Source organism: Rhinolophus sinicus, linkage group LG01 (assembly GCF_036562045.2).
Source record: "Rhinolophus sinicus isolate RSC01 linkage group LG01, ASM3656204v1, whole genome shotgun sequence".
Classification (NCBI taxonomy): Eukaryota; Metazoa; Chordata; class Mammalia; order Chiroptera; family Rhinolophidae; genus Rhinolophus; species Rhinolophus sinicus.
The window spans coordinates 201,346,702-201,372,311 of NC_133751.1; the positions used below are offsets into that span (position 1 = coordinate 201,346,702).

Consider the following 25,610-nt stretch of genomic DNA (forward strand, 5'->3'; position numbering starts at 1 on the left):
GAAGGCCAGGAGCAGGTAGAAATTCAAATAAAGAGACAGAGGCAAACCCCAGAGACACTGTGCACTGGCACCTCATCCTGACGCTCCCTCACCCACTGCCAGTGTTTGTTCACAGACCCCCAGCCCCACTGTAACCACCTACCATGAAATCTTGCTGGAGCCTGCCTTCTGCTGCCCACCCACAGCGGCAGATCCCACCGAGCCTGCCTCCCGACACCACTCAGCTAGAGAACAAACCCTGCGAGGGCAGTAACAGCTGTGGTTGGCTTACTGCCACGTCGCCACCGGACAGTCTGGATGTGGACCTTCTGGACAGCCCTGCTACCTTAATCCAAACAAGTGACTTTCATCGTAGGAATGCCAGTCACACCAACGTGTTAGGGAGGAATGTCCTTCCAGCACCTTATCAACTCCCTCTGAATCACAATCAGATGTGTACAGACACACTGCAAATAAAGCCAAAATGTTTAAATAATTTAAAGGCATAGGGTCCAATTGTTTGTAATGCCATTCTGTCAAGGGATACAGTATATTTCCTTCCAATGTTATTCTATGCGCTTTCACCTAATTGTCATTATAACACTGGTTCAATTTATCGTTTTAGTTTTTTGTTTTCTTTTCATTTAACATCATGAGCATAAAGCTGCCTTTTAAAATGTCTTTTACAAAAGCTATGTAAAAATCGATCAGAACTAGACTTATTGTGTTGGTCACTTCACAGTGTATACAAATAGCAAACCATTGTGCTGTACACCTGAAACTAATACAATACTATATGTCAATTATGCCTCAATTTTTTAAAAGTATCACAGAGCTATGCCATTATTTAGACATTCTCATTCTCCTATTAATGTGACATTTAGGTGTTTTCCAGTTTGGGACTATTGTATATAATATTACGATTAACTATCTCTGTTTAAAATATTTTGTTCAAATTTCCAACTACTTGCTATGGACAAACTCCTAAAAGGGGTATTAAAGAGTCAAAAATGTTAAGGTTCTTGCTCCCTATTGTCTAATTGCTTTCCAGAAAAATAAAACAATTTTTACATCCAGTGTTGCTTTAAGTGCCCAATTCACCTTAAGGAGTACATTTTTAATGCAATTTGAAATTATTTTAATCTGCCATAATATTGTAATATCAGTAGCTGTCAAATTTAGTCATAAGGCAAATAGAGTCATTTCACATTATATTTGTAAATCTCCAGATGGATTCTCAGTCAACTTTGCCTTAACTGTCATCGTTTCTTTCTCTGTGTCCCCTTAATCAGGCTGGTAAATAAAATTGGCCAGCAAGAGTTCAGCAGTTTTAGTTGTAATGTAGAATCTATGCCAACCCTCTACCATGATAACCTCACATCAGCTAACACATTGTGTGGGAACCTTTCATCTCTCAGCCAATTTGCTTAAGCAATAGTTTTCCTTAACAATTTCACCAGAATAGTACAATCTGCGTGCTGACAGTACCTCCCAAGTCATGATACACCAAATAGACTTCCTGGGAAAGTCTGATCCTGTCCACAAAGCCACAGTCATGCCAAGTCACCTTGAAACCCAAACTTATCTCAAATAACTATGGATGTCTACACTGGCACTGAATCCCACCCACCCAGGACTTCTCGGAAGCAATCACCAGATAGACCCATGACATCATGCAACTTTGTACTTTTTGTAGCCTCAGCAACATTGAACAGACAACTGTCCTCCCATTTAATTATGGAAATTTATTAAGAAGAGTTTCTCCAGCATCTCAGCCTTGAAAACTGAGATGGAGCAAAATGTGGGTTGTTGCAGCAGCCGGACACATCCTGCAAGAACCACCTTTGGCTCCCAGGGATCCTATGTCTGTAGTTTGTGGCAGATGCCACTAGATGGTAGACTTGACTCTCTTTCGGACCTTGACCTTCCAGGCAGCAGGGTGAATCCTTAATGAAATATCATGTTTCTAGGACTATGGCCTTTAATAACACATGAGAGAATTTAATCTACAAGACTGGTGCCTAGGAGATATTAGAAAGTGAGTGTCACTTGAGCACATATTTAAAATAGATTCAAGAATCTAAGTGGAACATATACATTTTTAGCCTTGTGGTACATATAGTCCTGCTCTTCCTCCCCGCTTGCCCCCGTCGCTCCTTGGCCCTGGGTTAAAGGTGTCTTATTCCACCACATAGAGAGATAGTTGATTCCGACCTTGCTTCTACCAAAGCCACTGAGCTGGTGGCTTTAGCAGAACCATGACTTTCTAACAATGCAAAACTTCAGGCATATTTCTCCTAATAAAACCCATTTAAACATATGCAAAGTTTAAAACCATTTAAAAATGTGTCTCTTCATACAATTTATCTTAGCCTTAGAGTGTACTGACAGAAAAGAAAAAAGATGACAGTATTTGGATCAACATACTAGAAAGCACTGGAGAGCTAACCTGGCAGAGTAGAAAGCCAGAAAAAAAATATGTTGGATCCACTGAATTCAAATTGGATGAAGAGGAAATACCACCACCTACTAGTGTGAAAATCCCTTGGCACCTCTTGCATTCTAAAAGCATATACTCATACATGCATTCTCCCTTTAATGGGGGTGCCGAGGGAGTGAAGAGGGGCAGACACCACCAGAGGCTTCTTGTTCCATAGAACAAATTTAAGCACTCCTACCACTGAAATGATCACAGTCTTAAAAGGGACCCCAGAGAAACTGAAAGCCAACTTTCCATCATTGAGATGATGTCACTAAGTCCCCAAAAGATTAGGTGACTTACCCAAGGTTCTGCTGCAAGCGAATGACCGAGTCTGGCCTCCTGACTTCCCCTCTAGAACTCTTTCTAGCATATCACCCTGGTATCAAGTCATAAAAGTTTGTTCTTCTGGAGAGGAGATCCAAGATGGCAGAGTAGATAAACACTATGTCTGCTTCCTTCCCTGAACACATTAAAATTACAACTAAATTATAGATCAACCTGGAGAACCATCTGAAGTCTGGCTGAACAGAAGTTTTATAACTAAGGATACAAAGAAGAAGCCATGTCGAGACTGGTAGGAGGGTGGAGACACAAAACAGGCTGGCCCCAAACCTCAGTGCGGTGGTTGAGAACAGGGAAGGTTATCTCGGCCATGAAGGCTGCCCCCAGAGGAATGAGAGACCCCAGCCCCACACCAGCCTCCCCAGCCCAGAGCACTGTGCCAGGAAGAGGAAACCCCACAACATCTGGCTCTAAAAAACAGTGGGGATTCCAACCATTTGGGTGGGACCAAAGGCTGCAGGAAACCCAAACGTCTTCTTAAACAGACGGTGCACAGACTCTCTTACTCGCAAGCACTCACCAGCAGAGACACAGTAACTCGGGGGGTGTCAGAGGTGGGCATACTGAGGTGTGTGAGCAAGGACTGGAGGACAGTCACCATTTTCCCTATGTGGGGTCCTTCTCCCATGCAGCCAGCAGGCAGGTGCCATCTTTCCTGTGTTGAACCCTCCCTCACAGGCCAAACCTGAATCTGATTGGCCTGGTGAGCTCCACAACTCCACCCTACTGACTCATTGGGACCCTGCCCCACCCAACATGCCCAACACCTGAGGCACTTTCTCCAAGAACAGCCAGCCCTGCTTGCATTGCACTCTTTCTTGAAAAACTATCAGAGTCCAGATCCCAGGCAGGTAGCAGCTGGCCTCAGTGTGCTCTGGGACTTTTGCTGAGTAGCTCCAGGCTCAGCACTGGCACCAAACCAGAGTCTACATTAACCTGGTGACCACAATTCTTCCCACTCTAGTGACTCCCTGAGACCCTGCCTCACCCAACTTGTATACCACATGAGGCTTTATCAGGGGCTGAAACTTAAGCGAGCTGGCAAGTGTCAGCAGGCCTCAGGTTGTCCTGGCTTTTTGTGGAGCTACCCCAGGCATGGTACTGGTGGCAAATGACCTCAGTTCACATGTACCTCAGGGTTAACCACACAGTGAACAGCCACGGATCACTTTATAGCTCCTACCAGATAGTCTCCAGCCAGTGACATGCAGTAGGTGACCTGGGCTTACACTGGAGCCCCTTGCAAGAGGTCCCAGAACCAACATACTTGGAGGTTGGCTTCAAACCACAGCAGAGCACCACCCAATTAGCCCCACAAGTGGCACACCCAAAGGACGGTCTCAACAGGTACCAGAGCCCACTGGCATGAATCCCACTCAGTGGGGCAAGATCCCCATACAGCAGCCCATGAGTTTACTGCAGCGGGCTTCAGTCAATATGGTGGCCACTCTGTCTGGCCTCTGCCTTGGCACTCAACTTATATTCAGGGGCTTCCTCACACGAGGCTTTCCAAAGACAATCACTCCCGTGTAATACAGTGGAGACCATGGGAAAAGACTGCTTATCACCAAATCTTCTAGATTCTATGACAAGTGGTTTTTGAGTTTAATGAAATTATACATTTTGTTGACTGGGGTTCCAGTAGCAATTGGCATAACTTTGGTGAAGACATATTTATTAGTGAAGCTGAGTTAGCAGAAATTCCAGAAGGCTATACCCCAGAACACTGGAAATATTTCAAGTATCCTAGATCAAGATGGATTGCCCAAACTTTCTGTGATAGTCCTGAAGAGAATTATGAAACAAATTGAAGCTAAAAAGGCTGAGTTGCTGTTAAAGGAGCTGGAAGTACAAATACTAACGCGTGCAAGAGGCAATGGTCCCTGGTATCAGTATCCAACCATCGATAAGGAACTTATTGATCATTCTCCAAAAGCAAATCCCAACAACTAATCTTTTTCTTTCTCTAAATACGAAGTATATTATCTTTATGGGAAAATAAATTAATATTTTGTATTAAAAAAAAAAAATGCTTCCCAGACAAGAAAAAGCTAAAGCAGTTATTCACCACCAAACCAAAATTACAAGGAATGTTAAAGGGACTTCATTAAGCCAAAAAAAAAACCATCAAATTATGAATAATAAAATGGCAATAGTTATATATCTATCAACAATTACTTTCAATGTAAATGGATTAAATGCTCCACTCAAAAGACATAGGAGGGCTGAATGGATAAGAAAAGAAAACCCTTACATATGCTGCCTACAAGAGTATCACTTTGGAGTGAAAGACACACACAGACAGAAAGTAAAGGGATGGAAAAAGATATTTCATGAAAATGGAAACAAAACAAAACGAAAAAAGAAAGCTGGAGTAGCAATACTTATACCAGACAAAATAAATTTTAAAACAAAGGCTACAACAAGAGACAATGAAGGACCCAGTTATCCCACTTCAGAGTATTTATCTGAAGAAAATGAAATGCTACTTCAAGGAGACGTGTGCATCCATATGTTCATTGCAGCATTGTTTACAATGGCCAAGATGTGGAGGCAGCCTGGGTGTCTGTCAATGGAAGAATGGATAAAAAGGGGATGTTACATTCCAGGGCTGCCAAAAATAGATATACAAGTGGACACTTTAGTCAGTGTTGCTCAAGCAGTAGTTCGCCATAATTAGAAATGTCTGGATGCTGATGGTAACCACTTTGAGCACCTCTTGTAATTGCAGAAGTCAAACGTGACTTGTATTCATCTTTTGTTATCGGTATATAGTGAGTATTACCATTTTAATAGTTTTTTCCTTTCTTAAAATGTGTATACATTTGTTTGGCACCCTCTGTATGTACAGTGGAATATTGCTCGGCCAGGGAAGGGAATGGGTTCTTGCCATTTGCAGAGGCATAGATGGACCTGAAGGGTGCTATGCTGAGTGGAGTGTAAGACAGAGAAAGATAGATGCAATGTGATTTCATTTATACGTGGAATTTAAAGAACAAAATAAACAAACAAAACCGAAACTGATAGATTAGATACAGAGAACATACTGATAGTTGCCAGATGGGAGGGGAGTTCAGGGTGACTGAAAAAGGGGAAGGGATTAAGAAGTACAAACTGGTTGTTACACAATTATCATGAGGATGTAGGGTACAGCATAAGGAATATAGTCAATAATATTGGAATAGTTATCTATGGTGTCAGATGGGTACTATATTTGTTGGGGTGATAGATGGGAGGAGTTTGGTGGACAGAGTAAAAAAAATGACGGTATTAAGAAGTACAAATTGGTAGTTACAAAATAGTCATGGGATGTAAAGCATAGAGAATATAGTCAATAATATGGTAATAACTATGTGTAGTGCCAGGTGGGTACTAGACTAGTCAGGGGGATCACTTCTTAAATTATATAAATGTCTAACCACTATGCTGTACACCCAAAATTAATATAAACTAATACTGAATGTCAATTGTAACTGATAAATTTAAAAAGAGGGAAGGAGAATAAGAGGTCCAAATTTCCAGGTATAAAACAAACAAGTCATGGGATGCAATGGACAGCATAGGGAATATAGTCAATAATATTGTGATTATGTGGTACAGTGTCAGACGGTCGCTGGACTTACCATGGTGATCACTTCTTTAGGTCTATGAATGTTGAATAACTATGATGTACACGGAAACTAATATAATGTTGTATGTTAGCTGTATTTTAATAAAAATCTTTTTAAAAACGAAGTACTGATACAGGGTGGGGCATGGATGAATCTTTAAAACATTAGGGTAACTGAAAAAAGCTAGTCACAAAAGACTACATATTCTGTGATTCCCTTCATATGAAAGTCTACAATAGGGAAAACTATAGAGAGAGAAAGTAGATTAGTGGTTGCTTAGGGCTGGAGTGGGGGGCTCGAGGGGTGCAAAAGTTTCTCAGTTTCTTACTGAGGTGAAATGTGCTATAGTTGACTGTGATAATGGTTGTTCTGTGCCTATACTAAAATCCATTGAATTATACACCTTAAATGGGTGAATTGTATTGTATATAAATTATATCTCAATAAAGCTTTTTAAAAAAAAAAAAAAGTTTGTTCTTCTATTGAAATGCAGGTTCCTAAAGACAACAAGCTTTGATAAGTGTAATCTGAGTAATTACATTTGAAGGCTATAATTATTTCCCATCAGTGGGTCTTTGTAGTCTCAGAATGTTTACAAGTAAATCTTTCAAATGATCAGCCCCCATGTTAAAGTTTCTTTTCCATGCTCAGATATCAACCATGCAGCCAACTAACTTCAGGAATTTCCCCCAAAGAAACATATGCAGGACAAGAATATGTCATGTTTATTAATCATTTGTCAAGTTCTATAGAAAATAACGCACAGAGGGAATCACCAGTCAAAACCCAACTGATCTGATTCAGGCAACATAAGAAATACTATAATATCTTGCTTTCTCTCTAGCAACAAAAGCTAAAATTTGGAACACAGTAAAGCAAGGGATCCAGTCTTGAGTCTTGAGATCATGCAAAAGTAACTGCAGTTTAAAAGGTTAAAAATTGCAAAAACCACAATTACTTTTGCACCAACCTAATACTATAACACTGGCCTTATGACAATATCTTAACTCACCAATTAGAGGCCAGAACTGTGCTCATCAACGGGAATAATGAACCACAACTCACACACTCAGGATTTAGTCTGAAGACAACTGACCTTCCACTATAATTTAGATTCTCATCTAAATTCAGCACGAAGGTGACAGAGACAAAAACAAAAGTCATCCTCACTAAACTATTCCAGAAACCCCTACAGAGCAAAATGAGTAAAAATACACTTATTTTCTAGTTGTTCTTAGAGGGGCCCAAACTGAAGGAACCAGGAAAAGTACATCCTTAGATGCCTTGTAGAAAATATATCAGATAATTTTACAAATATTAGAATCCATTTCGTACGGGCATTAGGGCAAAATGCACAGGGAAATTTTGTTTTTAATGGGGAAATTCTTTCCTACAGAGAAGGAAAAATGGCAAACGACTGGTCACAGCCTCTCAGATGGCCAGCATCTGCCCTGCCGTGACCTTCCCAGCAACCAGAAGATACGCTTTATTAGGTCTAATTAGAGATGAGGAAAATGGGGCTCAGAGATGTTAAGTAACTTGCTCAAGGCCACAGAGCCAGGATTCAGATCCGTGTATCCAATGAGTGAAGGGACTGGATAAGTAACATGGAATCCCACAGACTGGATCAGCATAAGGACCACAGTAACAGAATGACCCATTTGAACTTGACCATTACATGCCACACTGCTCAGCTAAGGCTTACTTTTTCTTGGGGCAGACCAATATTAGTGGAAGAAGCTAAACCAAGCTGTCAACCAAGAAAGCAGAGGAAAGGTAATATTCCAGAAGTGAGAAGGGAGTCTTATGTCTCATGGAAGGGAAAGAAATAACACAAGAACATGTTGTGTGACCTACACGAATAACCTGGGCCAGCCATCCTGGGCATTGGGGCCCATTAGACTCACCTGGGGGCCCTTTGTTAAATGCTGCCCCGACTACCCCAGAGATTCTGCTGTAATATGCCTGGAGTCGGCCCAGGAATCTGCATGTTTAAAGCTCACCTAAGATGTTGCCAGGGTTGAGAACTACTAATGGAGGGAAACAAGGTGTTTTGTCCCCTTTTGCCTATAAAGCAAAATACGTCTTGCAGACATCTACTTCCGTGCCACGAGGAACGGCAGGACCTTTGCTCTTCTGCAACCTAAGAGGCTTTGGACAGCCATTTCTCCTCCCTGCGCCCTTTTCCCATCCACATAACCACAGTGTGCAGAGAATACTTCTGATTCTCCTTGGTTTGCTCAGTGCCAGGGCCTAGATAGAACCGGCGTTGGGTAAAATGTCTACTGTTGAAGTGAGTACAGTTACTGAACTAAGGAAGCCCAGTTTCCCTTCCAGCTGTCATTCCAGGACTCCGCATTCAGTCACTCAACAAACATTAAGTCATTAACTACCGTATTTCCCCGAAAGTAAGACCAGGTCTTATATTAATTTTTGCTCCAAAAGACATATTAGGGCTTGTTTTCAGGGGATCTTATTTTTTCACATACAACAATCTACATTTATTCATTTATTCATGTACAAAATTCTACATTTATTCAAATACAGTCATGTCATCTTCTGGAGCATCGTCATAACTCCAAATCCCGAATTCCGGCTTGAATTTCTTGAGACTCCATTTCCTGTAGAACCATTGGCCCCAATCTCTCATGTCCAGCAATAGAGCTCTCCTTAAATGAGCACTTCTTGTCCATGTAGCCTGCTCGTAATGCATTGGCAACACAGCTATCAGTGATTTTTATCCCATGAATTCTTCTCCCAAGTCATGACCTCTTGCAGGCTAGGCTTCACAAAGTTGCCACGCTGATTTCTCTGCATTCTAGTTTCAATGTAGTCATTGATTTCCGTGCACAAATGGTCCTTGAATGGCTTGTTTATTGCAATGTCAAGAGTCTGGAGATAGGCAGTCATTCCTGTGGGAATCATTATTTGATCTGTTCTTCTCTCTGCAAGGAAGTTCTTCATGTCTTTAGCGCAGTGAGGGCTGGCGGAATCGCAGACTAGCAGACCTCTTTGGCCACCTCGCAAAACAAATGGCAGCATTAAATCAACTTACTTCCTTATAATGGCTTGTGTGCACCAGGCTTTTTCGGTTTCAAGAACATAAATGCCTGAAACATGTTCAACCTTATCTTTCTTACCCTTAGTGATGATCAGAGGTGGGGCTTTCTTTCCATCCTGACGAATTGCCAAAGTACAGGTAACATGTGCACCTTCGTAACCAACAGAGTGAATGTAGATTGATGAGGCACCCCTCTGACCAATTGTCATTTGAGATCCTTGGCCCATAAACACTGCAGTTTCATCCATAGCAATCATGTTGGAGAGTTGGTATTTATTAAAGTCAATGCCATCAACAAAGGACTTGAAGGCAAGTGCATGTTTAATAACTCCAGTATCTTCCAGCTTGAACAGTGTTCTCGAACTTAGAGACAGTTCATATCGCTGAAGAAAGCCATCCAGCCAGTGTTGTGATGCTTTGAATTCTTCTGGTTATATTTCTAACTGTGGTGCCATTGCAAGGGCCAATGCTTGAATACCAGCCCTGCACACAACCAAGGCCTTTGTTCTCCTGTCAGCAATCCATTCACAGGTGATGTCTTCCAGCTCAGGAAATAATGGTTGCTGACCTGGTCCACACTTGTACTTCTTAGTATTTTCCTCGTCTACCTGTTGACTGAGGTTATCATACTCTGCTCGCCATTTTCGGACCATTCGGGGATCCGACTTCTTCTCTTTGCAGAAAGCCGTAAGATTCTTGCCCCGGGAGTCCTCCACTATTCCTTTCTTGTACTCGATGAAACAGCTCTTTCTTTTTGCACTCATCTTGTCTGGGGGTCAAAATATTATTCCCTTTAAATCTGCCATTAAATCAGGTGTTAATTGAAGACTAATGAGACAGGAGTGGCAGCAAAAATGATGACAGTTTAGAATGATGGTCCACACAAAAGCGAAGAAAAATTGCAGGCAACAAAATTCAGAAAATGTTCCTTTATTTCACATGAGTGCATTAAGTATGTCTGTTACAACACACGACGTATTGAATTATGAAGATTCATATTAGACACAACCATGTCCGTCATTATGAAGTGCGCACATTATTTGTGTGTTGTGTCTGTACTCTGATTGGTCATTTGGCAATAAGTCTCGAGTTCATCTATTCACATAGGTGTTTACCTCTCGCCCAAAGGCACCTGCTTGGGTATTTACAAATACTTAATTATAATTTATATTATTCATTTGAAGTACTAATGTCAATAATATTATTTCTTTATATTTAATTATATATTATTATTTAATTATATAATTCAATACATCCGTCGTGTGTTGCAACGGATGTACTAAATGTGTCCGTCTGGCTGATGATCTTAACTAGGGCTTATTTTTGGAGTATGGCTTATATTACGATCATGCTAGGGCTTATTTTCCAGTTAGGTCTTATTTTCAGGGAAATACGGTATGAAGTTATTAACGCACTGTTCCAAGGATTTGGATTATACCTGTGGGGGAAAAAAATTCCTACCCTCATGGAGCTTATGTTCCAGCAGGAAGAAGACAGACTAGAAACAATGAACGCAATAAAAGAGTAAATCATAAAGTAGGTAGAAGGTGACAAGTGTTATGGAAAAATAAGTGAAGTAATAGGATTATATTCTTCCCACGTATGTGTGTTTGTGTGTGTGCTGTCTGTACAGCTTGGAATTACTGTTTTATTACTGACTTCAATTTTACCACATTCCTGAAACCTTATAATATAGCCAAGCTTTTTCTTATTGATGCCATTTATTAAGAACGAATGGAATACACTAGATTTTGTGTCAGTAAAGTTTCATGAATTGCTTTTTAACATCAGTTTTAGACTGTCGTTTCCTCTAAGTTGGACCTGGTTATTCAGATCAACAAGCCTGCTAAGGACAACTGAAAATTAGGCAAATGTTATTTAAAGTGCTCTGAAGTCACGGGGGGTGGAGAGGGGAAGGGATGGCTAGCAAGGCTGTGAAAAATTACAGGGCCAGATCTAAAATAAGAAGGAGACCCAGTATTTGGGAAGGGATTTCCCTCCAGGGGTATCTGAATTTTCCAGAAGAGATTGCTAAAATGCTGAGAAATTGAGAAGAGATGACGACAGCTTCACTGAGTTGGGGGGGGGACGACAAAAATTGGAATTCAGAGCCTGCCAAAAACGGGGAGCCTGATAAATCTCCCTCATTTGGCGTTACCCTTTGGGGTACTAGGCTACAACATGTGTCAGAATTTTCTTCCTTTTTAAAGTGGAATAATATTCCATTATATAGATAGACCATATTTTGTTCATTCATTCATCCACCAATGGGCATTTCAGTTGTTTCTACCTTTTGGCTATTGTGAACAACGCTGCTATTAACGTGAGTGTGCCAATATCTGTTTGAGTTCCTTGCTTTCACTTCTTTTGGGCATATGCTCAGAAGTGGAATTGCTAGACCATATAATGATTCTATATTAAATATATGGAGGACTCACCATATCACCTTCCACAGCAGATATACCATTGTACATTCCCACCAGCAATGCATAATAAAGATTCTAATTTCTCCACAGCCTCACAAAGACTCGCAATTTTGTTGGGGTTTCTTGATAACACTCATCCTAGTGGATATGAAGTAGTATCTCACTACTGTTTGGGTTTGCACTTCCCTAATGACTAGTGATGCTGAGAATCCTAATTTTATGTACTTTTGTCCATATATGTATCTTGTGTAGAGAAATGTCTATTCAAGTCCTTTGCCCATTTTTGGATTGGGTTGTTCATTTTTGTGCCATGGAGTTTTAGGAGTTCTTTATATATTCTGAATATCAATCTCTTATCAGATATATAATTTGCAAATATTTCTCCCATTCCATGGGTTGTCTTTTCACTCCTTTGAAACACAAAAGTTTTTCGTTTTGCTGAAGTTCAACTTAATTTATTTTTTCTTTTGTTGCCTGTGTTTTTGGTGTCATATCCGTACTCATAGCCAAAATCAGAAGTTTTCCCTAGATGTTTTCATCTAAAAATTCTATAGTTTCAGCTCTTACATTTATGTCTTTCATTCACTTTGAGTTAATTTTTCTGCATGGTGAACAATAAAGGCCCAACTTCATTTTTTTTGCACAAGAATATTCAGTTTTCCCAGCACCATGCATTGAACCAACTTACTTTTGAACTAATTCCTAGTATCAATTTGTCCTGGGCTCAAAACACGGCGTGTATTAAAGATTAGTGCTGTGGTGGGCGTCCCAGGGACAGATCTCCAAAGAACTCAAGCATGTCTGCTCAGTCTGAAAGGCTTCCCCTTTGCTCAATCTCACAAGATGACTGGGAGTTAGGGCGTGGTAATCCTGCAAGTCTCCTGGTACATGCACACACACACACACACACACACACACACACACACACACACACCTATGAATACAGATTACATAGACACAAATGGGTCACTAACATGAGCTAGTTAAGAGAGACTGTGGCTAGCACCAAAGCAAAATAGAGGAAAACTACAGCACGGTGGTGTAGAGCACAGATTGTTTGGGTTTATAGCTCAGCTCCGCCACTTACTGTGTGACTCGGATCAAGTTACTTCACCTTTGTGGTCCCCATTTTCATCTTCTGTAAATTATGCAAGGCCATCCAGATCACAAGTGGCAGCGGCGTAGAGCTTGAGGAAGGTCTTCGGCATCTGGTTGGATGACCTCCAGATAACCCTGTGCAGTGCTCTTCTCCTAGGCCCTGGCGTCCAACTGGCACATTCGATCCATCACAAGGAGAAATGGAGACTCTCCAATAATCACTGAGGGTTGCAATACCATCTAAGCCGACTTGTTTGTTAAGGAACTAGCTCGTGTGGGTTTATGTAGAGCACTTATATGGCTAGGTTTTAATGAGCTCAGAATAAATCAGAAATGTGAGTGGGCTGAGGGGTGAGACCCCCTACACTGAATGATGAGCCTAGAGTTCACTTGTTGCTTAGCAACCACCACCAGGCTACTAGGTTCCAATAACCCGAACCTGGTTAATATCCTCAGGGTCTGGGATTTGGACAGCATAGTCTAAGAAGGAGTAGGGATGGGTGTTTTATAGGCTCATTATGAACCCTAATGCACAGACTCTCCCTACCCCCACCCCCCAAAGAAAACAAGCTATTTTCAGAGAGCTGGCAGTTCTGGCAACTCTGGATAGTTTGTGGCCCAGAGGAACTCATACAAAATTGAATCGTCAGGTCAAGGGCTCAGCACGAACTTCTGCTTACCACCCATCCCTCCACTCCCATGACTTTCAGTCTCCCAGGCGTGCTTGAAAAAACTCTTCTAAGCATACGAACAACTACAGTACCTACTGAAGGTGCAGGAAATAATGGAAACCTCACAGAAAATTCAACTGGAATTTTTAACAAGGTGTCAGCATTGATTTGAACATCATTTTTTAACACTATTAAAAGGCTGAACATATAATCACAATTTATTTCCTTAGGAAAGAAAGAGTGACATCCCTTTCAGGCAGTATAGCCCCCAAACCCTCATCACCCACCGACCCTGCACCTACTCACCCCCCTCTTAACCTCCCTTTGTAAAAGAAAAAACGAAAAATATTATATTTACTTCTTTCCAGCTGAGAGTTTATTTCAGGCCTCATAGAAATATTAATATTAGTTCTTATTTCTCTGTCTCATTATTTCTCCCATCATGACGCTTTTCTACATAAATAAAAGAAGTCCCCTCTGCATAACCCAAAAAAAAAAAAAAAATCAATGGCCAATTTTAAAGAGAGAAAATGAAGATAGAAGACCACAAAGATCTCTGGTCAAGAGAAATGAGGTTTTTCTCAAGGGGAAAAGAGCTAAAAATACACTATGGAGATAAAAGCATAAGGGAAATTTGCATTTTGCTGAATATTAGATGAGCCTTTTTCTGCCCAAGCCTGGATGAAGAACACTTTTTGAAATCAGACTGTTAACCATAAAGAACTTTTAAGAAATACTCTATTATCCAATAATGCCATTAAAATTAACTTGGTGATTTTAATGAAATACTAAGGAACTCATGCCAGTTATTAAAGGGAATATGTGCTAAGCAGTTCTTTTCCAGAAATAAATGAAGAATCTTAATAAAATGGTTGCAGTGTTCCAGCCTCAGAAAAAGTCAAAATAAATTACAAGCATTTAAATATGATACAGAAAATCTATGCCAACGCTTCTTAAATTAGGCAAAAACTGGGGCTATATTTAATTGTACATTCTAAAAAGAAATTAGGATCAACTATCAACATAAATCTTGGCCAAAACAGAATTCTTCAAAAGCAAGCTCCTGGCTCAAATCAGGTAATTCTCAAAATACTGTACAGTATAATATTGGTATCAAACATTACAGTTTCAATTAAAATTTATCAACCACCCCATTGATGAGTTTGGCTACACAACAATCAAAAATGATAAGCTTCTAAAGGGCAAACCAATGAGCATAAACAGGGTCAAAAAAAAAAAAAGATACTTGGGGGAAAATATTTACAACAAAAAAGGACAAAGGGCTAATTTCCTTCATTAACAAAGGGCTACTGCACATTGATTTTTAAAAATGAGCAACCCAAAAGAAAATTTGGCAAAAGAACAGACAATTCAAAGGAAATATTCTCCCTCCTTCATAATTTCAAAATTGTGAAGAGAACCCAGGAGACACCATGTTTTAGCTATCAGTTAACACACAAAAATAAACTAAAATCTACAATACCAGTATTGACAAAAATATGGGTGAACAAGCATTCTCTTATGCTGTTAGTAAATATGCAAAAATGTTAGCCTTTTTGAATGGAAATTTAGCAAAATTTATTAGAATGTTTAATATATGTAACTTTTGACATACATATATACACACATATGTCATTGTGTATACATGTTATATATGTGAGTGTTCCTTGCAATATTATTTATAATGGAAAAATGGAAACAATGTGCTTCAGTAAGGGCTGAATACATAAATATTCACACAACGAAATATCATTCAGCCATCAAAAGATTTGCTTTCTGTTTTAAGACATGGTAAGATATTCAAAATAGATTAAGGAAAAAGTTGCAGAACAGTATGCATAGAATGATTTTGTTTTATATAAAACAGTTGCATAGATATGAGTACTTACATATGCTTCGTATATGTTTACATGTATAGAGAGGAAAATGCAAAGCTACACACCAAAATGAAAACAATGACTACTGTGGAGGCATGAGATTAGCAGACAGGTGGACAGAGGGTAAGGTAAGTTTGCCAATGGATCTTTTTCACCATATTTTCAGTTTTTTATTGCCCTAACACAGTTTGACAGTTGCTCTTAGAAGGACCATGAAGGTGTGAAACTATAAGCCAAATTAATACTTTTAACACAAGTTAATAAAATTTCCTTTATGTAATTATTTGGCAAGAATTTGAAGTGCCACTGAAGAAACCTTCAGAGCAAGCTGGGAATCGAAGCAGGGATTCGTTAGGCCTTTGGGTAAGGTTTCCAGATTTAGCAAATTAAAAATTCAGAACTCACAGTTAGATGTGAAATTCAGAAAAACAGTGCATAATATTTGGGACACATAGAAAGCAAAATTCATTGTTTATCTGAAATTCAAACTTAACTGAGCATCCTGTATTTTATCTGGCACCCCTATCTGGGAGTCATTTCATGGTCCCAGGCCAGCTCTTGGTACATGCCTTAATCCCTGCCCAGATGGACTCCACCAGCTTCATCTTCCTCCAATCCCAGTGGATCTTTCATTGGTGGAGGACTTCTTCTTCTAGAAACTCATGAAACTTGTGAGCCATTCCCCAGGAGAACATATACATACAAAAAGTCAGCATCACAGGATATCCACGTACTCTTGAACCATCCATGGATTACCGGTTAAGAACCCTAGTTTCTACCTAGATGTGAAATGCTATCCTGACTTTTGGAATTCCTGACATCTCAACATATGCTTGGGAGAACTGCATGTCCCCACTTCCCCTTCTATGCTGTTCTAAAAAGCAAGTTCCAAAGGATCTAGAATGGCCAAAACAATTTGGGCAGGTGGAGGCAGAGGGGACAAATTTAAAGGACTCACACAGCCTGATATGAAGACTTACTCTAAGACTACAGTAATCAAGAGAGTGTGGAATTGGCAAAAGAGTAGGTATACAAAGTCAATGGAATAGCATAGAGTCTAGAAATAGGTCCACCTGTATGTGGTCAAGTGATTTTTAACAAAGTTGACAAGATAATTAGGTGGCGATAGACAGTCTTGTCAACAGATATTTCTGGAACAATTGGATCCCCATATGCCAAAAATGAAAAAAACTACCCATACATTGCACTACATACAATTATCTCAAAGTGGGTCAGAGATCTAAATGTAACACCTCATATGTCAGCTTTATTCATAACCACCAAAAACTGAAAACCCAAATAGCATTAATTTGTGAAAGGATAAACAAAACTGTGGTATATCCATTCAGTGGAATACTACTCAGTAGTGAAAAGAAACTACTGATACATGAAACCACATAGATCGTTCTCAAAGGCATTATGCTAAGTGGAATAATCACAGATATTGTGTGATTTTATTCATACAATGATCTGGAAAACGAAAAATTATAAGGACAGAAATAAGATTAGTGATGGCCAGAGGCCAGGGTAGGGACAGGGTTTACTATAAAAGGGGCATGAGGAAATTTATGGAAGTGTTGAGCTATTCCATGTCTTGATTGTGGTGATAGTTACACAACTGTATAACAAAACTCACAGAACTGATTGTAAAACTATGTGTGGTGTCAGGTGGATGCTGGAGTTACATATATATAATATATATAACACCACACACATAGGCACGGAATGTAAAGTACGGCATAAGGAATATAGTCGATGGTATTTTAATAGCTATGTACGATGTCAGATGGACAGTACACTTGTTGGGGTTATCACTTTGTCAGGGGTGTAAGCGTCTACTCAGTATGTTGTTTTGTACACCTGAAACTACTAACAAAAGAACTCATAAAACTGGATGTTTAAAAGGGTGAATTTTTCTTTATGTAAATTACACCTCAATTTTTTAAAAAAGAAGTCTAACACTCCTTTCTCTAAAAACAACCGGGAGGTCCATTTGAAGTTAGAGAAGTTTGGTTTTCTTTTCATGGCTCCTGTTAAACTCTTCCCTTTGTAGCGTAATATAGTTGGCATACATTTAACTTCTCCTATTCTATTGTGTTTGAAAATTAGGGTAGGGTTTTGCTCCAAATAAGTTATTTCAGAAGTCAGACTGGAATGCTGAGGGAAACGCACCCGTCCTCACGGGCGGTCCTTCCACTGGAGGAAACCCGCCCATTTACTACAGACGCCAGGAGTTCCCACAGAACAGAGGGACTAGATCCTTTTCCTGAGGTGGTTACTTCCCCCACAGAATGCCTTCCAAAAGGAGTTCCAATCTGCCTCTGAAACCCAAAAGTAATTACCAACACACCTTTAAATTAACTAAAAGCAGCAGGTGTCAGCACTGACGTTCTAAAGGGCGCGCTGGCGTAGAGGGCCTGTCCTCAGAAGAGAGACAATGTGGGTCCCTTTGCAGGCTCCTTTCTTTTAAGTTCACTGATCTCATTGCTCACATCCTCACTCTTTTGCAAAAGTCCTATGCCTTTTCTCTGTCTTTCAAAAAGCAAAACCTTACATCATACACACCCGAAGAACTAAAACCAACACCCCTTTTTCCTCTAAGGTCCAGTCTGGCATTCACTCTGAGAGTCATAAATAACAGTACAAACACGATACTCAAAGCCCCAGCCCAAGGCCCAAATCTCCACCTTTGTCACAAGCTCTATGACCCCAGGTAAGTTTCCTTAGCCATAAAATGGAGAATTGGGGTGGCTGGATGGCTCGGTTGGTTAGAGTGCAAGCTCTTAACAAGGTTGCCAGTTCAATTCCCGGATGGGATGGTGGGTTGCGCCCCCTGCAACTAAAGACTGAAAATGGCAACTGAACTTGTTGCTGAGCTGTGCCAACCCCTGCTAGACTGAAGGACAATGACTTGGAGCTGATTGGCCCTGGAGGAACACACTGTTCCCCAATATTCCCCAATAACAAAAAATAAATAAATAACGGAGAATTGTATCCATTTCTGTAAAAATGGCAGTTTGGAAATACAGAGGGTAAACTCTGTGCCAGGGACTTTCGTAGCTACTCTCTTTATTCCCTCCACCCACCCCACTAATGAATGAGGAATTGGGGTTAAGAAAGCTAAGTAACTGTGTGGGGATTTTAAACCTCTAAATTCACACCCAGGCACTCCTGTTCGTTAAAGCTCCCAGATGATTCTAATAAGTAGCCAGGGTTACACACCAGGTGAGGGAGGTGCGGATGAAGTGGGGAAGGGTACACATAAAGAAATTCTCTCTACAGAACTTTCCTGGGCTGTAGGGCTCTCTGTTGGGGGGCAAGATTCTGTAGTCCCTGATGCTGGGTTAAGCAGCTCTGCCCACAGGGCCGCTGAAGCCGTAAGGAGATCTAAAAATACAACACCGGCATTGTGCTCTCTGACTCTAATACCCTTCAGCTCCAGGCAGGTTTGCTTTCCTGTTTGATGCTTGTGAAATGAGGGCATAAACAAAACCATTATGGATGGCATCGCATCACATGAGAGGCTTAAGCAAAGACGCTAAAGACAGAAATGCATTCTTGTCAGGTGGCCAACCTGAGAATGCACCAGATAAACAAAATAAGAAAGTTGCTTCATTTTAATATCACCAAACAAAACAAGGGTTTCTTTCTTTTATTCAAATTATTACAAGGAAGTTGACCAGCTTTTTTCATTCATTTCAAAGGAAAACTTGAAACCACTGAGAATTTTCTGGTAAGCTATAAGTTTATTTGAAAATGAAAAGAACTACACATTTGTCAACATTTTCATACAATCAGTTTTTCGTTTTTTTAAACTTAAAATAACTCATCCTAGTGGGGAGAAAAAGCTGAGTCTGTTCATTGAAGGAAAACAATCAGACACTGAATAAATTGGTATCATTGCATTTTACACAGGAAACACATCCTTTTCTTAGTACGGCTTGTATTAGTGCAGCATCTTACTTTTTTCTAAAATGCCTTAAGATTCATTCTCCCACACTTCGTTATATTTATCGAAAAAAATTTACTATGTTCCCATTTGTGAACTACATCTTTTCTACAAAGAAAATAAGACAAGCAGTATTAGTCCATTTTACGGATAGGAACATCGAGGTTCAAGGATGTTCGATTACTCTCTCAAGGTCACAATGAGTTCACAGAAAAGTCAGAGAAAGAAGCAATGTTTCTCGACATCTCAGCTAATGTTGGACATTTTGCACATATTACAATGTGAGTGTGTGTGTGTAAAAAGTCCAGTAGAGAAGACGGATGTTGTGCAAAGAACTAGGATTCTTTGTTGTTTATTAGGAAACTTCAGTCAAAAATGGAATCATCTGAAGCAGAACCACTGTTTCAAGTTAGCATGCTTAATCAGAAGAGAGGATTATAGAATCAGCTTAGTGAGTAAAATTCACTTGTATAAAAAGAAGCTTACACATGGCTCTTTTTTCTCCAAGTGCAGAAATTGACACATTTTCAATATAATCCCAAAGGATAAGATTCCGAGGGAACATGAAGTAAAAAAACAAACAGGTGTCTGACTGCTTGAGTATCAGACAAAGAACTATTTCATTAAAATTAAAAAGCTTTACACACAAAATAACACCAATTTAAATAATCCTTACCTTTGATGGATGGTTCAGTAGACAGGAGGAGTTCCTGCATCACTCATCAGAAAGGAAAAATTGCCCCCTCTGATACCACCTGCTTCCCCCAATGAACCAGAAAGGCAAGAACAGGCTCAATTTTTAAAAAGTTGAAGTTTTTTCAAACCCATCAGATTTACAATTCTTTTATTTAGTGTCCATTTGTTTGTCAGCATAGTAGAAAGGAACTTCACCTAGGACCCAGAGTTCTAACTCTGAGGTGAAGGTTCTGCTTGGTATACGACATAAGGAGAATTTGCTGCATCTTTGTCATGCCTGTGGCTTTTTACTCCAGCTGAGCACAGCCATTTTAGAGCAAACTCAGACTCAGGAATCACTTCATGCCCTTTTGACTGATAAGATGCAAAGAGGTTATAGCTCTTACTTAAGGTCACACGGCTTAAAATGGCAGGGCCAGGACTGGACCCTCATCTCAGCCCCCTTTAGACTCTACAGCTGTCCATCAAGCCCGCTACCTGGTTCAAATCCCAGCTCTACCACTCAGTAGCAGGGTGACCTTGGGCCAGTCATTTGACTTTCCTACACTTCATCTCTATAACAGGATGGTGATAGCACCCAGCTCATAGGACACTGTGAGAATTGATGAGTTACATCCATAAAGGCCCTGAAACAGTGATGGCACATGGCAAGGGCTGGAGGAAAGCTGGCTGCCACCACCACCATCCTCATCATTATATCTCTGTAGCTGCGATTTCCATATACATTCCCAAGCCATTGAACTTCATCATTTACTATGTTTAAACAGAGAGCTTAGAAAAGATGTGTTGTAAGTATTGTATGATTCTTAGGTCAGTGTTAAAACATGAGCTCTTGGATTACCCACTCAGTGAAAATGAGCTTCGGTGTCTACATGTGACAAAAAGACAGGATGATACTTGTTCCACCTCCCTCACACCATTAGGTAATCAGCATATGGAATATGCGCAACAGTTTAAAAAGAAAAGATGTGACAATTATGGAGGCATCACAAGTGCTCGGTGATTCCTGACACTTAATTAATGTAACCCTCCCAAAAACCCACTGTGGACATGCCACAAAGACAGGGCGGGCACCCACTCAAAATTTGGTTTAGATGTCAAGACTGGAAATGCCAAACACACACCAAGAGGGTATGAAAGGGTTTCTTGCTCACATAAGGAGGCTTTCTGGGAAGAGCAGGCAGCCCCCAGACAGGCCCACATGGCTTGAGAGAGGGAGGAAGGAGCCAGCTTGGGGGTTTTACTGCAGATGGGGGAGGTGCGATGTAGCATAACCTGGGGCTTACAGGGCCCTCAGCAAACCAAAAGAAAGAGCTCCTAGGCTTTCTCATCACATTGCGAGATGTGGAGCAGAAGGGGAAGAGGGTGGGGTGAGGCTGAAAAGCTGTCAGCCGTCAAACACCAGAAAACAAAATCAGACTCTTTCTTACAAACGCTGTGAGGCAGATCCCACCTTCCAAGATGAGGAAACTGAGACTCAGTCTGTTTAGAGCACCTGTCACAGCAGGTTTAACTTCGGCACTTGAGCTTCACACCTACATATCCTCCCTTCACACCAGTTCCCAGGTCCTACGAGCTCCTGTCACCAGGTGATGCGAGAAGCACTGCCTGACCCCACGTGGGGCTTACTCAACGCCAGCCAGCCACCGAGGGCAGAAAAGCTGAAGAGAGCCTTAATCCATTCTAACCCCAATTAGGGTTTATGATGTTATTAATTCTCTCCACAGAAGGAAGAGAGGAAGGAAGGAAGGGAAGGAGGGAGACAGGGAGGGAAGGAGGGAGGAAATGTTCAGAGTTAGGTTCTAATGTTTCCATTGCTCACATGATTGTCTTTGTAGATGGAAGAAGGGTGACACTGTTTAAAGGCGTCTCCTGACACACACACACAAGTAAAATTCCATTCCCAGTTTAGCCAGTGAACGAACATTAGGTTGTATTTCAGGAACCACACTGTCTGCAAAGGCTAAGATTCATTCCCCTTATCTGTAATTGAGTATGTATGGGAGTTTGTTTGTTTTTATCCCCTGTGTTTAATATCTTTATTGAGATTGTTCTCCACCCCCCATAGAAAATAAGAGTCTCGAGCATTATGGCAAAATCATGAAAGATTCAATTAAAATTATCAGGAATCAGTTTTTCATGGGTTATAAGGCTCTGAATCATCTCAGTTAAGTTCTTCTGGGTGACCAAGCCAGATCAGGTTGCAAATTTGCTTTCCTGTTAGAATTACAGTGACTTCAGCTCTCCAACTCAGAGCAGCCAGTATTGCATCTCAGGTGGGCAGCATTCAGGAGCGAAGAGGGCCCCAAATGGGAGCTACACCAGGAAACACGATCTGTTTTGAAGCACTTGGTTCTGCAATATTTATGTATTAGTTCATGACTCTTTCCTGAATGAATCACCTTATACATCAAACCACTACTTATGACAAAAAATATTTATGCCTCTCTCTTAATCATATTTAGGAAGCACTAAAAAGGTCTTTCCTTTCTTGAAGATTTCTTATATCTATTTTTGAAGTCACAAAAAAAAAAAATCTCAGAGTTGAGTTAAACTCCCAAGGTCCAATCTTTTTTCCTAGTCCCTGAAACTGACGAGCACAGACTAACCTTCCTTCTCCCGTCCATCTTGCTACACTCTTGAGTCCAAATCCTCTATTTCTTTCAAGGACAGAACTCAGACATGTATTAGGTTGGTGCAAAAGTAATTACGGTTTAAAAGATTAAAAATAATTGCAAAAGCCACAATTCCTTTTGCACCAACCTCATAAATACAACTGCATTTGAGAGAAGCATTCAGGCAACTTCTCTCTTCAGGAAAAGTAATATACATCATCATTCAACACGAGAACTTCATAAGCAATATTTTGGCCTAATGGTTAGAATGGCTCCAACAGGCATTTCCCCAAAGGGTCCTCGTGTCCCAGATCGACTGAGCATGGTCATATCACACACTGTCATCATCATCACCATCATCCCCTCTGAGGGAATTAAAGCTTACTGGAACCAGTTAATAAAGAAGAGCACAACACTGAAACAAAAAAAGGATTCAGGTTGGTAATTTGCTACTAACGAAAAAAAAAGATTCTGGGAAATAGGTAAAATTCTGGCTGTCAAGGTCAAGCTTCTCAATCCCATTTTCCTCTATTTTAAAAAGTCTATCATATTGTATCGTATCATATCATACCATATTATATGTGGACTTTCTCCCCCCACAAAAAAAAAAAAAAGAGTGCGTTGAGCATTCTCAAAGTAACTCTTGGAGCATTTTATCAAATTTATATGAAACAAACTCTTCCACTCCAAATGTAAGAAAGAAAGCATTTGATCCCAAATACATTCTATATTCACTTGATTTAACTTAATCATTTCAGGTATTATTTGCCCCTGCCCAGGAACAGACTTGGATATTTTCGACCTGCACACACAGCATTACCAAATCCCCTACTGAAAGTGTTGCTGTTAATAGGTTATTTGGTTTCACCGAGCTCTAACATACTCGAAATCCAGCCTCATTTACTACTTTCTGCCAAATTCTCTTAGAAATCCAAATCCAAGGGCAGCAGCTAGCCATCTCCCACCCCTCCCACGGCCCGCCCCCACGCTTCCTCGAAGCTTTCCAGTGCCCTGCTCACGCCCTGGCTGTCCGCCCCTCGAGTAGCGTCCAGCCGGGAGGGCAACACACCAAGCTCCACGCGCAACGTCCCCTCAAATGCCTCGGACTGTTCCAACACCCCCTCCTAAGTTCAGAATGGGCTGTTCGCAGGCCGGGGGAAGGCAGCTGCCCTCTCGGCTTCTAGCCGCCTAGTCAGAGCCCTCAAAGGTGGAGGAAATAAAGTGCCGACCACTCGGCACCGGGCCCTCCATCACCTGCCTCCCATACCGCGCACCCTCGACACACACAGGGTCTGGACATTGGACACCCCGCGGGGAACGCTCGGAGCTGGCGCCTCTGTGGTGCCACCACCGGGACCCAAACTGCGCGCTAGCGGAGCGTGGCTCGGCGGGGGACAGGAGGGGCGCGCCCCTACGTGGCCAATGGTCGTGTCAGGAGCGCCGGGACTAGGGCGGCTGCCAGGCCGTGGAGCAGTGCGTCCCGAGAGCCCCGGGCTGGCACGGCCGGAGAACCAGGGTGGGCAGGGCAGCGGCACTTGGAAGGTTGGCCAGGGGTCTGCGTCTACGCGGACCCAGAGGCCGAATCCATCATCCCCTTCTCCAAGGGAGAGAAGCTAGTGTCCGGCTTACTGAAGCCCCAAGCGAAGCAGCGCTCAGCCGCTGGCCAGGAGAGGCTGCATTTCCCGGGCCGGCGCCCCGACCGTCGCCCGCCGCGTCCACTCACCTGGCAGTTAGCGCCGGAGACTCCGGCGGGGCAGGTGCAGCTATAGGTGGGCTCTCCAGCTGGAGCGGAGGACTGAGGGCCGGACTCCGGGCGCGGGGTGCACACGCCCCCGTTCCGACAGGGCTGCGCGGCGCACGGCCCCGGCGCGGGCAGGGGCGCGGCGGGCACCGGGGTGGCCAGGCAGCAGCCGCGGGGCCCCGCGCCGAGCAGCAGCAGCAGCAGCAGCAGGGCGGGCGCGGGCAGCAGCTGCGCACCGGGCGCCGGGGCGCGGCGGGACGGCATGGCAGACCGAGTGGGCGCTGGAGCTGGAGCCGGAACTGGGGAGCGGTGGCGGCCGGAGCGGCGGCGGTGACGGCGACCGCTGCTCCGCTGGGCCTGCTGCCTCCTGCAGCTGCGGGAACCGTGGTTCCCGGGGCAACGACGGGAGGGGCTTGTGGGGCGGGGCAAGAGGGGGCGGGGCAAACCGGGACGCGGCTCTGGGCGAGAGCGGGCGGCGGGGGAAAGGGGCGTGGGGACCCTTCCCCCACAGCGAGTTCTGGCAGGAGCAGAAAGGCCCCCCTGGGGCCCCCAGGCGTGAGGGTGCGGTCAGAGTCGTGGGTTTGTCCAAAAGAACCTCGAAGGGGCAGCGGTGGCTTTTGGGGGCCTGGCCGGGAACTAGGCGGTGCTCGGGAAGGAAAGGGGCTGAAGGGGTCAAAGCCGGCGGAGGGGAAGATGGTACCGGGCCTCCAGGTGCGGAGCAGCGGTGCGCACCCCACTGGCGGGGCAGGGGCCGGAGGGTGCGCCGCGCAGCGGAGGGAGGGGCGGCTCCGACTGGCAGCCGCCACCCGCTGCCTCTTGGCGCAGAATCTGTGAGACCGCTGCGGGGAGCGGCCTTACCTCATCCCCGGGGCTGCCCCTCCCCTCCCACAACACTTCCCCCAGCACACACAGTCCTCCCGGCACTCCGCCCACCCCCCGAGTCCGGACACCCGCGGATCCGCGGGCTTTGCTGGGAAATGACCGTGCGTCTACTCAGCGGCCCTGGGGCCCTTGTCCTTGGTGCTGACCGAGGAGTCGCTTCTCGCCGGCCCTTTGCTGAGA

General features: G+C 42.6%; 1 protein-coding gene across 1 annotated transcript in view; it reads right to left on the minus strand.

Annotated features, from left to right (window-relative positions):
* Positions 1-25,391, minus strand: part of DNER (delta/notch like EGF repeat containing) — a 273,668-nt gene extending 248,277 nt beyond the window's left edge. Inside the window, exon 1 of the mRNA XM_019737353.2 lies at positions 24,531-25,391. Within this exon, the coding sequence (XP_019592912.2) occupies positions 24,531-24,812 (282 nt within the window). The 5' untranslated portion in view covers positions 24,813-25,391. The remainder of the gene's footprint in view (positions 1-24,530) is intronic.
* Positions 25,392-25,610: the final 219 nt, after the last annotated feature.